At 38.1% G+C, this 11,170-nt stretch overlaps 1 protein-coding gene across 1 annotated transcript; it reads right to left on the bottom strand.

Moving 5' to 3' along the window:
• Window positions 1-2,615: 2,615 nt before the first annotated feature.
• LOC127498785 (nuclear factor 7, ovary-like) lies at window positions 2,616-10,800 on the bottom strand. Its single transcript, XM_051868525.1, has 6 exons — window positions 10,144-10,800; window positions 9,078-9,173; window positions 8,665-8,895; window positions 8,565-8,587; window positions 8,365-8,483; window positions 2,616-7,879 (listed from the first exon to the last, which is right to left on the bottom strand). Exons 1-6 carry the CDS (start codon window positions 10,543-10,545, stop codon window positions 7,383-7,385), a joined length of 1,368 nt encoding a protein of 455 aa, XP_051724485.1. The 5' UTR covers window positions 10,546-10,800; the 3' UTR covers window positions 2,616-7,382.
• Between the last annotated feature and the right edge of the window lie 370 nt (window positions 10,801-11,170).

The raw sequence follows: 11,170 nt of genomic DNA, 5'->3' as shown, positions 1-11,170 counted from the left end.
CACAGCAATGCATCATGTATTATAAGATCATTATGTTTGTAGCATGATCCATTAAAACGTACAATATATATTTCAATTCAGACCTAGATACTATTACTATTACTCCACTAGGTCTGAAATATATTGTTCGCTGCAATCATGATGATCTTAAATTTATTCATTATTAATTTACTATTAATAAATGTGTAAAGTTGCATAAAATGGAAATACTCAATGAAGTAGGCTAACTACGTTACCTCAGATGGTTGAATGGTTGGATTCCACAACTGGTAAAACATATATAAGACAATACAACATTTACTGTAGGAGCCATACAATTTACTGATGATTTCATTTGAAAAATGTTTTTTCGCGCTTCTAATTTGGCAGTGAAATTCGCCGATTTTGGGTGCGTAAGATGTGAAGGATTCTATGGTCCAGTTAGTATTTTCACCCCATAATGGCGGCCGCGCTACCGGAGCGCCATCTAGTGGCTGTTACCCAAAAAGTATCAGAGTGTCGCCTCTTGGGTTCTATAGTCTTTGACGCGGGTTTGGATTTAACGGACACACAACCAATGAGGTGGGTTCGACATTTACCTGTAAATTACTGTAGTGAGGAAAGCAAACAGCATGTATGTGGAAATCAGTTACCAGACTGTAAATTAAAAACGCCACTGTCACTGAAGTATAGTTTTTTGTTAAGAAGTATTTAGTAACTTTTACTTCATTTGTGCAGCATGTATAATAACGTGGATCGAAGAGTACTGTTTCGTATACTTAAACTCTAACATTACACACACACACACACACACACACACACACACCCATGAATCAGTAACACAGAGCAAAGTTTTGAGAATATGTGAAACCCATTCAATAATTCAGTCATAATGTAGAAAAAGCTCACAGCAGTGAAGGACACGATAAAACATCAACGCTGTGAAATAAACATCCATTCACACACACACACACACACACACACACACACACACACAAACTGCTGACAGAGCAAAGTTTTGAAGGTATGTAAAATCAATTCAATAATTTAGTAATAATGCAGAAAAAGCTCACAGCAGTGATGTGGTGTCACAGGGTGACTAAAACATCAAAACAGACACTGGAAATGAATGGGAAATCTGCAACGAACAGCGATGAGAAGCTTGGGTTTGTCAGGGCACTTGGAAGCTCAGGCTTGTTCCTTCACACCATTTTTTTTATTTATCTATTTTATTATTTTTGTTGTTGTTGTTGTTGTTGTTTCTGCAGGAGCTCTGTGACGAGCATAAGTAGTAAAAAAAAAAAAGAGAGATACAGAAAAATCCAGTTTGCAAGAGACTTTACATTCTTTTTTCCTGTTGCCTTTTTGATTACGGTTCCTTCCCTTTGTTACTGTTCACTGACGTTTTACAAAAAATAGTCATGTTCATTGAAAAATATTTACATAAAGCATTATGACTGAATGAATTGCTTTTTTTTATTATTATTATTAAATTCTGAATAAAACAAAATTGGCAACAAAATGCTTCTTTGTGTTCTCTTTCTAACACAATGTTCAGGTTTGACTGGAATCAACAAACACTTCAAATCACTATTTCCAACAACAACAAAAAAAATATCTTAAACTTGACAAAAGTATCCTTATATATATTCAAATCTTCCACCTAATAAAAATATGTAATTATGTCTAAAAACAACTAGGCTGCTTTAGAGAGCTATACAGGCAACTAGTGGTCACACCATGATATTACATGTTTTCTTTCTACACTCTCAACAGATGGCGCTAATCTGCCTGATTTTAAAGGCCTAGACTGGTTAAAGTCCTTTAACCTGAAATACTGCATGAATTGGAAAATATATATACATTTTCTATGGGGAAAATGGATATTAATGGATATTACCACAAAACCCTCTCAAAATGCAAAAAGAAAAAATATTATTAAACAAAAATGAATTAGACTGATTTTACTGAAAAAATAAGGTTACGTTACAGGTGTCCGGTCACTTTTGACCGTGAGGACAATGAGTGTGATTCACAAATAAGGAGCACCAGAGGTTCAATTATTATGTGATCTTCTTCAATACTTTCAGAATCTTTACGTTTTTAAAATAATTTTGTTTCTGTATTTTTAAAATGAACATATTTTTATAACAGTATATTTATTGAGCAAAAATGAATTCTTTTATTTATCAAAATAAACACAGAAAATAGTACAAACTTTGCTAAAGTGACTGTTTTAAACAAGTATTAACTTAGACATTATTAAAAACATTATTTTAGCTAAAGTGTTTGTATCAGTACTGTGTGTCTTTTTCCTCATGCTGGTTTAGTGTCTGTGGGGTAAAAGACCCTCTCACCACCTCATACATTCATAAGATTTTAAACAAAATAAACCACTTTTAATCTTAATAAACATCTGCCTAAAGAAGAATGTCAAGCAGCTCCACACAATGTTGTAAGCAGTAAGTATATGACGTGAAACTAACTTACTACCTGTAATGATTGTTAGATGTGATCTGATAGGAACGATTTGACACCAAAGAAAGACTGTGATTTATAGACTGAATGAGATCAGCCAATCAGACAATTGTAGGAAACTTTTTCCTCATCGAAGCAGAGACCAGGAGACGTTGGGATATCTTTCAAGCAGAAGTTACTCTTTATTGAGAAACACGCTGTGCGTCGCTGTAGTCATCCAAGTCCAACTAAGGCAGTGTACATTGTAGTTTATATACATTCAAGGGGGAGGGATACATACAGTAGAGGTGGAGACAATCTAAACAAAGCATGCAAATGCAGTGCAGGAATCAGCCCATTCTCTACATTTCCCAGCCATGATCTAATCAGCATAACGGTGTCATTCAAATGCATAGGTGCTAATCCACTCAGTCTGACAGTATGGCCCATACCTTTACATTATCATAGAGACAAAGGCACCGCTGTATCTTGAGCTTGTCCTGCCAAATGGTCAGGAAGTGCATGAAGACAAAAGGTTAATGTTACAGACACCTGGGCTGCCTGCCTTGATCTCCTTAAATTGTCATTATCTTTACCTCAAAATGTTAAATACAATATACTTCACCTTAGTATTTCATGTGAGGTTATGTCAGGATGTAGGATCAGCAGATCTTAAACAGATTCTTAAATAAGTAATCCCACAGTCCCCCCTTTGAGAGTTCTAATAACTCACGTAATACAAATTTAAACCTTCTTAAATCCCTTCTTTAACCTATGTTTGTTAACATAAGTCCCATCTTCCAGTCATGTAACTTGTAACAGATACAGGCACATACATCTTATTCTATGTCGTGTCCAACATTTACATAAGTGTTGTTCTTTAACTTGAGTAAACTGTTGACACACATATACAACGCAGGGTGGTAATATGTTGTATAAACTACATGATGACACAGAAAACCATGTAGCATAAGCCTGGAAGTCCTAAAAGTCCATGGTGCCTGAATAGCTGTGGAGTCTGTTCCCTGTAGAGTCCATTTCCAATGCATTTCCATGTTTGTCCCAAGTTGCTCAGATGATTCTTTGTCGTTGTGCAACTCCGAGTTGCTCAGATGACTCTCTCTTCATGAAGGTTGTTCATGGATATCTGAGGTGCTGCTTATGAGCCGTCATGGCATATACACATACCTGCAACACAAGAAAACAAAGAAACAGCAGACCAGCAGTATTCATGCATAGCCTTTAGTACGTTAGACCTCTGATGATCGTATAGTTTTTCTGTCTAACTCTTATCATAATAAACTTCTAGTGATCGTATTGTGGTTTTGTTCCTTTTTTTTTTTTTTTTAACCTAGTCTTAATCAATTTGACACCTATAGACCAGTAAGGTGGGGATAAACTACTGAGAGGGGGAAACCTATGAGGAAGTCTTCACCACAGGGTTGGCCCCCGAGGCCTGTTGCACTTCGGTTCTTCCCTGGGCTCCTCACTGGTCTGTGTGTCCTATTCTCTCCCTGTAGTTAATTTGTAAACTTTACTGTGCTACATCTCCATCTTCCAATGAAACATCAGTCATAGCAGACATCGTAACCCACAGAGGATGGATAAGTGAATGGAGTGTGCTGTAGCATAACATTTAAGACTGTGAGTGTACTTAACCAGTGTACCCCAAATGGTGGAAGTGACAGTCAACTTTCTTTTGTTCAGAATGAGTCTTTCAGCTTTCTTGTAGATTACTGGGGAAATTAAGCACTCACAGCCCAAATGGTTAGCATGTCAGTAAACTGTTGCTCCAAGAGTTTGGAGAAGAGGGGAGGGGCAGTTTCAGTGTGGCAAGTTGACTGAGTAGGAGCTGAGTAAAGCTGTTCATTTCTTTAAATGTCTTTTTGTTTTTCCTACACTCTTTCATCCAATGTCCAGGTTTACCACAGTAATGACAACTGCCTTCTCTCTTAGGACATTTACGTTTCTGTCGATTCTCTGTGTTGACCTTAAAGGATGCTGCTGCAATCTTTACTCTTGTCTTGACATCCGAGTCTCTTTCCCAAATAGCTAACCGATCTAAGTTGTTTTGCAGAGTTCCATTGGACCATGTGAAGTCTAAGAAAGGCAATGCATTTTTGTATTCTGATGAGAGCCCATCAAACCACATGCGGACCAGTGGTCCATTATCCTCTAACACCTTCTCTGGAGTGTCTGCTATTCCACTGTATGCTGCAGCTGACTGACAAAATCTTTCAGTGTACTCACTTACAGTTTCATCCTTCATCTGTACACAACTAGTGATCTTTGACCAGTCCACCTTTGGTCCAACAAGGTTCTGTAACACTCTCAGAACTCCTTCTCTCAGTTCACCTTTGCTGGAATGCTGAAACTCAGAATTATTTACAGCACTTTCAAAATCACTGAATTCTGACTCTTTCAGGATTTGTGACATTAGCTGGGTGACTTCAGCTAGGGACATATCATAGAGCTTCATTTTCCTAGACAACTCTGTCCTAAACTCAGAAAAATTTCTCTGCACTGATGGCAAACTCTCAGCAAGTCTTTCTATGTCTTCAGGACCTAGAGCAGTACTGACTGCTTGTAACTGGAGTATGGGGGTTACAGATGTAACTGTGTCAACACCTTTTACCCTACTCTGAGCCTTTTGTCTCGCTCCACACACTTCAACTGCATTTACATCTTTATCCATGAATCCAGTATTGCTATTGCCCTCTAGTCTACAGAAAGACTCTAAGTCAGGATAGCTTTCATCTGACTGTTGGTCTTTTGAGTCACATTTTTTTGAGGCTTTGTTAAGGCCCAACTTCTGCGTGAGACGAGACACTCGAGTGTGCAACTGTTTGTTCTGCTCTTCTAACTTAGCAATACGTTGGATTTGTTCTTGTGCAATGGATAGAGTAAATTCTCTGTGGCAGCAGATAATGCCCTTCATATTTTTCTTCCGAATACAAGCACCAAGTACCTTTTTGCATTCTTCAATAGACCAAACTTTTTCTGGATGAATCCCAAATTTCTTTGTCAAATCCAATCTGTCACTATTGAGTCCATGTGCTTTCCTAACAATGATTTGAACTCACTATCTGTCCATAAAGGGGTAGCTAGTCCACCTTTCTCAGTTGTTGGAATTAGTCTAGCGTTCTTTCTCAACATTTTGTAATGTCTTTCTGGCACAACAATACACTTCAACACTTCCCTGACAGAGCAGAGGTTATCCTAGTTAATACACATCGTAATATATTCAGCCTTCTCTGGTGAGCAGAGTAGAACCAACTTGCTTACACACTGTAACAGTTGTAACTTTCCTATTCTGTTACTATTCTGTTAACACACCACCTTCCCTGATTAAACAGAGGATAAACAACTTTCCCTTATAAAGCAGAGGATAAAACTTCCCTAACTTTACAGAGGATAAACCAATATTAGCACGTAATGCTAATCTTCCCTGTCTGAACAGAGGATAAATTTCATCTCTAAAAGAACATTTTTAGAGGGTAACTTAGTTAACCAAACCCTACAGCTGTCTGTTAACTCTTCTCTGACGGCGCAGAGGATAACAACTTTGTACTGGTCTTAATGGTTCTTTTGGATAGAGTATCACTCACCAACCCTTGGGTGTACAGGAAAATTCAGCTTGGATCTTCTTTTGGATCAGATCTTTGTTGTGCTTGAAGTTTCAATCAGGATTGAGGTGAGAAGCTCTATCCGGGTCATGGCACCAAAACTGTAGGAAACTTTTTCCTCGTCGAAGCAGAGACCAGGAGACGTTGGGATATCTTTCAAGCAGAAGTTACTCTTTACTGAGAAACGCGCTGTGCGTTGCTGTAGTCATCCAAGTCCAAATAAGGCAGTGTACATTGTAGTTTATATACATTCAAGGGGGAGGGATACATAGAGTAGAGGTGGAGACAATCTAAACAAAGCATGCAAATGCAGTGCAGGAATCAGCCCATTCCCTACATTTCCCAGCCATGATCTAATCAGCATAACGGTGTCATTCAAATGCATAGGTGCTAATCCACTCAGTCTGACAGTATCACCCATACCTTTACATTATCATAGAGACAAAGGCACCGCTGTATCTTGAGCTTGTCCTGCCAAATGGTCAGGAAGTGCATGAAGACAAAAGGTTAATGTTACAGACACCTGGGCTGCCTGCCTTGATCTCCTTAAATTGTCATTATCTTTACCTCAAAATGTTAAATACAATATACTTCACCTTAGTATTTCATGTGAGGTTATGTCAGGATGTAGGATCAGCAGATCTTAAACAGATTCTTAAATTTGTAATCCCACACAATCATGATGATTCATCATCACATAACACATTCAGAGGTTCTGCATCATTCACACATCAGAAATGGTGACAATCAAAAACTTAATGCTGCAATGCATGCTGGGTGCCAGCATACAAAACTCCCAACATGCACTGCGGCATGAAGCTTTTGATCGTCATTGTTGAGATTCTCAATGTCTGTGTGTCTGAATGATGCTGTAGTTCAAAACTTTTAAAACTAGAGATCATCAAATTCTGTTCTGAAATAAACAATTATTCATTTACAAATTCACTGAAACTGTAGAATTAGGTTCAGTTTCTAGAAAAAAAATATATAATTATGTGAAAATTAGCAAATTGATGAACTTTACTGAAAATAATCAGGTCATTATCCTACAATGGTCTAAAAAAATTGTTCTTCTTGTGTAAAGTGCTTTTTAAACTTCTTCTAAACTCTAATTAAATAAACTTGTTGTTTATTGATCTGTTTTATGAAATATGAGAGTGTGAGTGTTGCTGTAGTGCTGATATCAGTCATGTGACCATCATGGTCCAATCACAGCCACCGTACTGATATTCAGATCAACAGCACTCTTACTCATGTGATCTGGATTAAATATTGGAAACATGATGAAAGCAGGAAGATCCAGACCTACAGGAGTAACGATTACTGACTATTGACCGCTAAGATCCTCAGAGAGTCAAAACACCTGAAGAATGGAAAGAGTGTGTGAGTGAAGGTGGTTGTGAGTGTGTGTAGATGTGTGTTAGTTACAGGATTAGAGAATGACACCGTTCCTCTGTCATAGTCCAGATTCACTCTCACACGATCAAGCTTCTGTTTGACACGAAAACCAGGACCTGGAGTCCATCCGTACTGACTATACTTCACACTCCAGACATCAGTGCTGAAGAAAACACGTCCCTTCCTCTGTTTTGATGCTGTAGTTACTCCAAGAGTCCAGTATTTACTCTCTTTAACTTCCACATCCCAGCAGTGTGTTCCTGAGTTAAACCCCTCTGAACCCAGAACACACTCATACCAGTCAAATCTCTCTGAATTATCAGGAAGAGGTTGTCTGATCCCGCTGTCTTTCACACTGGTCAGATCATCAGACAGGACGAGATCTGGACTCGCAGTGTTTGGATCCAGAATCACAGGAGCTGATGAGACACAATCAACAGATGCTTTTATTCTGATGTTCATATAATGATCAAGAGTGAACCAACACAGATTATTATGAATTATGACACTCGTCCTGTTGATCAAACACATCAGACATGTTCCTCTGATCACTGTCAGTGCTGTTATTAGTTTCACACTCATTTTATCATCAACTACAAACATTAAATGTGTGATTCAGACATTTGTGTCCATCAATTAAAATAACAATAAATCGATGAGATCTGTTGAGATTTATGCTGTAGATGAAAAACTGTAAGTGTGAGTTTGATCTTCAGCAGCATCTGATCATCTTCATTTTATCGGCTCTTATAGTCAGTGTTGATCAGTTTATTCTCTCTGTCTGTTGTGTTTCACTAACTAATTATGTTGGACTGAGAAATTATTAGTAGAGCTTGTCATTTTTCTTTCTTTCTTTCTTTCTTTCTTTCTTTCTTTCTTTCTCTCTTTCTGCAGTCAGACTCACTGTTTTGGACGATGTCCTGCATCTTCTTCCAGACTCTGAACGGCAGGTTGCCCAAGTAACGCGGCACATGAATCAAAGCTCCAGAAGCCATCTGTGGATCCGGCTGTGAGCTCTGGACTCTGGAAGAACATTCAGGAGTCAGAACTGCAGTGGCTTTGGATCAGAACCAGAGAGACCAGAGACAGGAGCAGATCACTCACCTTTCCTTTGAGACTGGAAACTCCTGCAGAACAAACACACCATTTATCATCAAGAACTCAATCAATGAACCAATGATCAACCAATGATCTGAAATCAGACCTTCAGAAAGCAGACGTCATTGGCTTTCATCATCTCCTCCGTGTCTTTGATTGTGTGTGAAAGAGCTGAGATGTGTCTGTTCATCTCCTCCAGCTTCTCCTTCATCATCTGCTTCTTCTGCTCCTCTTCCTCCCTCAGTGCAGTGATTGTAGCTTCTTCTTCATCTCTGAGAAACTGATGAAGCTTCTCAAACTGCTGTTTAATCTGACGCTCTGTGTGCTCAGCTTGAGACTGAAATCAAATCACATTCACTTCAATCATCTCAATCGACACACATCAACACTTCACATCATATATATCAGAGATAAACTCGGATACCGACATATAACGAATTATATTAAATATATCAGATCATAACTGTACATAGTGATCCTACAGCTGTGATGAAAATGACTCTGATTCTGTTTCCTCACCTCGATGTGTTGAACTGTTTTCTCAAACTCTCCTTTCATTTCTTCATTGTGTTGAAGTTTCTTCTGTAAGGACTTCAGTGCTGTATTGAGCTCCTCCTGGAATTGAACAAAAACACATAAAACACCAGATTACAGTGAAGAGAAGAAGAGAATACAGTGATATGATCATATAATGCTGTGAAAAAGTATTTGCCCTCATCCTGATTTCTTGTTTTTATGTACATCTGATACTAAATTGATTCAGAAATTAAAACAAAGGCAGCCTGAGAAAACACAAAGTACAGTTTGTAAAAGACAATGTTATTTATTAAAGCAAAACAAGGTTATCTAATATTATCTGTACCTGCGTGAAAATGTATAAATGTATTAGCAGCAGTTAAAGGGGGGTCGATTCTCAATACTGGCAGGAAATGATTGAGGTGCCCTTGGGCCTTATATAATTATAAAATGTTGCATTAAAACGGACCTACATTTGATCTTACGATCATTTCTCAGATGTGCGTACATGTGATTCATAGAATAAACGTACACACAGAAAACGAGCGTACGCCTCTCTTTCAGATGTGAAATCTATAAATCGCAAATGATCTTGAACTTGTGCGCAGCTGAATGCTTTCAGTTCTCCGCCTTGTAGATGACGGATAATTAATGTCATTTACATTTAAAAAAATCACCAGTCATCGTCCAAAATCCTTTAATTTAGAATGGCGAGCTGCAAAAATAGTTTAGATTTCCAAAAACCTGCAGTAATCTGACAAGGAAAAGTGCGTACGTCTGTTCAGACCCTGATGTGGCACTAAGCACTTTTCCAAGATGAAGATGAATTTATAAATATGAGCGTTGGCGTGGATTTATGCGTATGCACATTCTAGATCAAATCTGTGCGTACGCACGCTTTATAAATGAGGCCCCTTGAGCAAGACATCAAACCCCCAATCACTCCCCGTGCGCCACAGTGAATCAGTTTATAGTGTGTGTGTGTGTTCACTACTCACTACTCTCCTACTCCCTACTTGGCCCTCATGTCACTTTCAATTACATGTGAAACCAGAGTCATTTCTCTTACCTTATATGATGAAACAACTTCACAGATGGGTCTGAATGTGTGACTGATGTGTTTCTGTGAATCTCTGCACACTAAACACACAGGCTGTTTGTCCTCCAGACAGAAGAGTTTGAGTTTCTCACTGTGTAAACTGCAGATCTCCTCAGATCCTGATGAACTCGTCTCATTTCTCTTCGTCAGGAACGACTCACACAAGTTTTTTAACACAAGACTAACTGGAGGATGATCATTTGAGGATCTTCTCCTGCAGACAGGACACTCCTGAGCTTTCTTGGTTCTCCAGAACTGTTGAAGACACTCTTTACAGACACTGTGACTACATGATAAAATAACAGGAGTCTTGAAGATTTCACAGCACACGGGACAAGAAAGTTCTTCAGCAGAAACATTTAGTGAAGCCATTTTGTTTGAGCTCCAGCAATATAAACTTTACTTTCGCTTTCTGAACGACGGTTTTAAAAATGAAACACCTTGAGAATCACAACGATCTGCTGTCTGTTCAGAAACAAATGTCTCAAAAATCCTTCTTGAAAGTGTTTCTCTTCGTTCTCCACTGATCGCTGATTCTTTATTGCTTTTGTCAAGAGAGAAGAGAGTCAGAATGACAGAAAAGAGAAATAATAAGTCAGTCTCTTCCTGGTAAGTGTTGGAAGAGGGTGGAGTTTATGATCACATGTGGTTCAAAGAACAAGACCAGGATTTCTTCAGGTTAAAGTTTTAAGTAACAAAACTTGCATTAAAACTTTAGTATAATGCTATAAACCTTGAATCAAACACTAAAGAACGATGAAAGAAAGCAAATATTGACAATAAAAATACAATTTTATTTATTGCTCTTTATTTGTACATAGTTTATTTGTTCAAGTATCCAGTAAAAACACTAATCTGAGTTTTGTTTGTTTAATAAATCCTTTTGTTATTTTGGATTCATCATCACCATCTTTGGACTAAAACGTCACATGTAAATTCACAGCTGCTCTTGATTTGCAGTTTTTACAGTTGAGCTGTGTTTTTACAGCACTCTTGT

This window comes from Ctenopharyngodon idella, chromosome 17, assembly GCF_019924925.1.
Source record: "Ctenopharyngodon idella isolate HZGC_01 chromosome 17, HZGC01, whole genome shotgun sequence".
Taxonomy (NCBI): domain Eukaryota; kingdom Metazoa; phylum Chordata; class Actinopteri; order Cypriniformes; family Xenocyprididae; genus Ctenopharyngodon; species Ctenopharyngodon idella.
The sequence above is the reverse complement of the archived record's forward strand: the minus strand, read 5'-3'. Positions and strand labels throughout refer to the sequence as shown.

Bases quoted from the DNA above. Each gene is read 5' to 3' on its own strand.
- LOC127498785 (XM_051868525.1), bottom strand. From the start codon at position 10,545: ATGGCTTCACTAAATGTTTCTGCTGAAGAACTTTCTTGTCCCGTGTGC. The intron at 9,174-10,143 runs GTAAGAGAAATG...GTTCAATTCCAG, and splicing joins AAGTTGTTTCATCATATAAG to GAGGAGCTCAATACAGCACT. The intron at 8,896-9,077 runs GTGAGGAAACAG...ATTTGATTTCAG, and splicing joins AAACAGTTCAACACATCGAG to TCTCAAGCTGAGCACACAGA.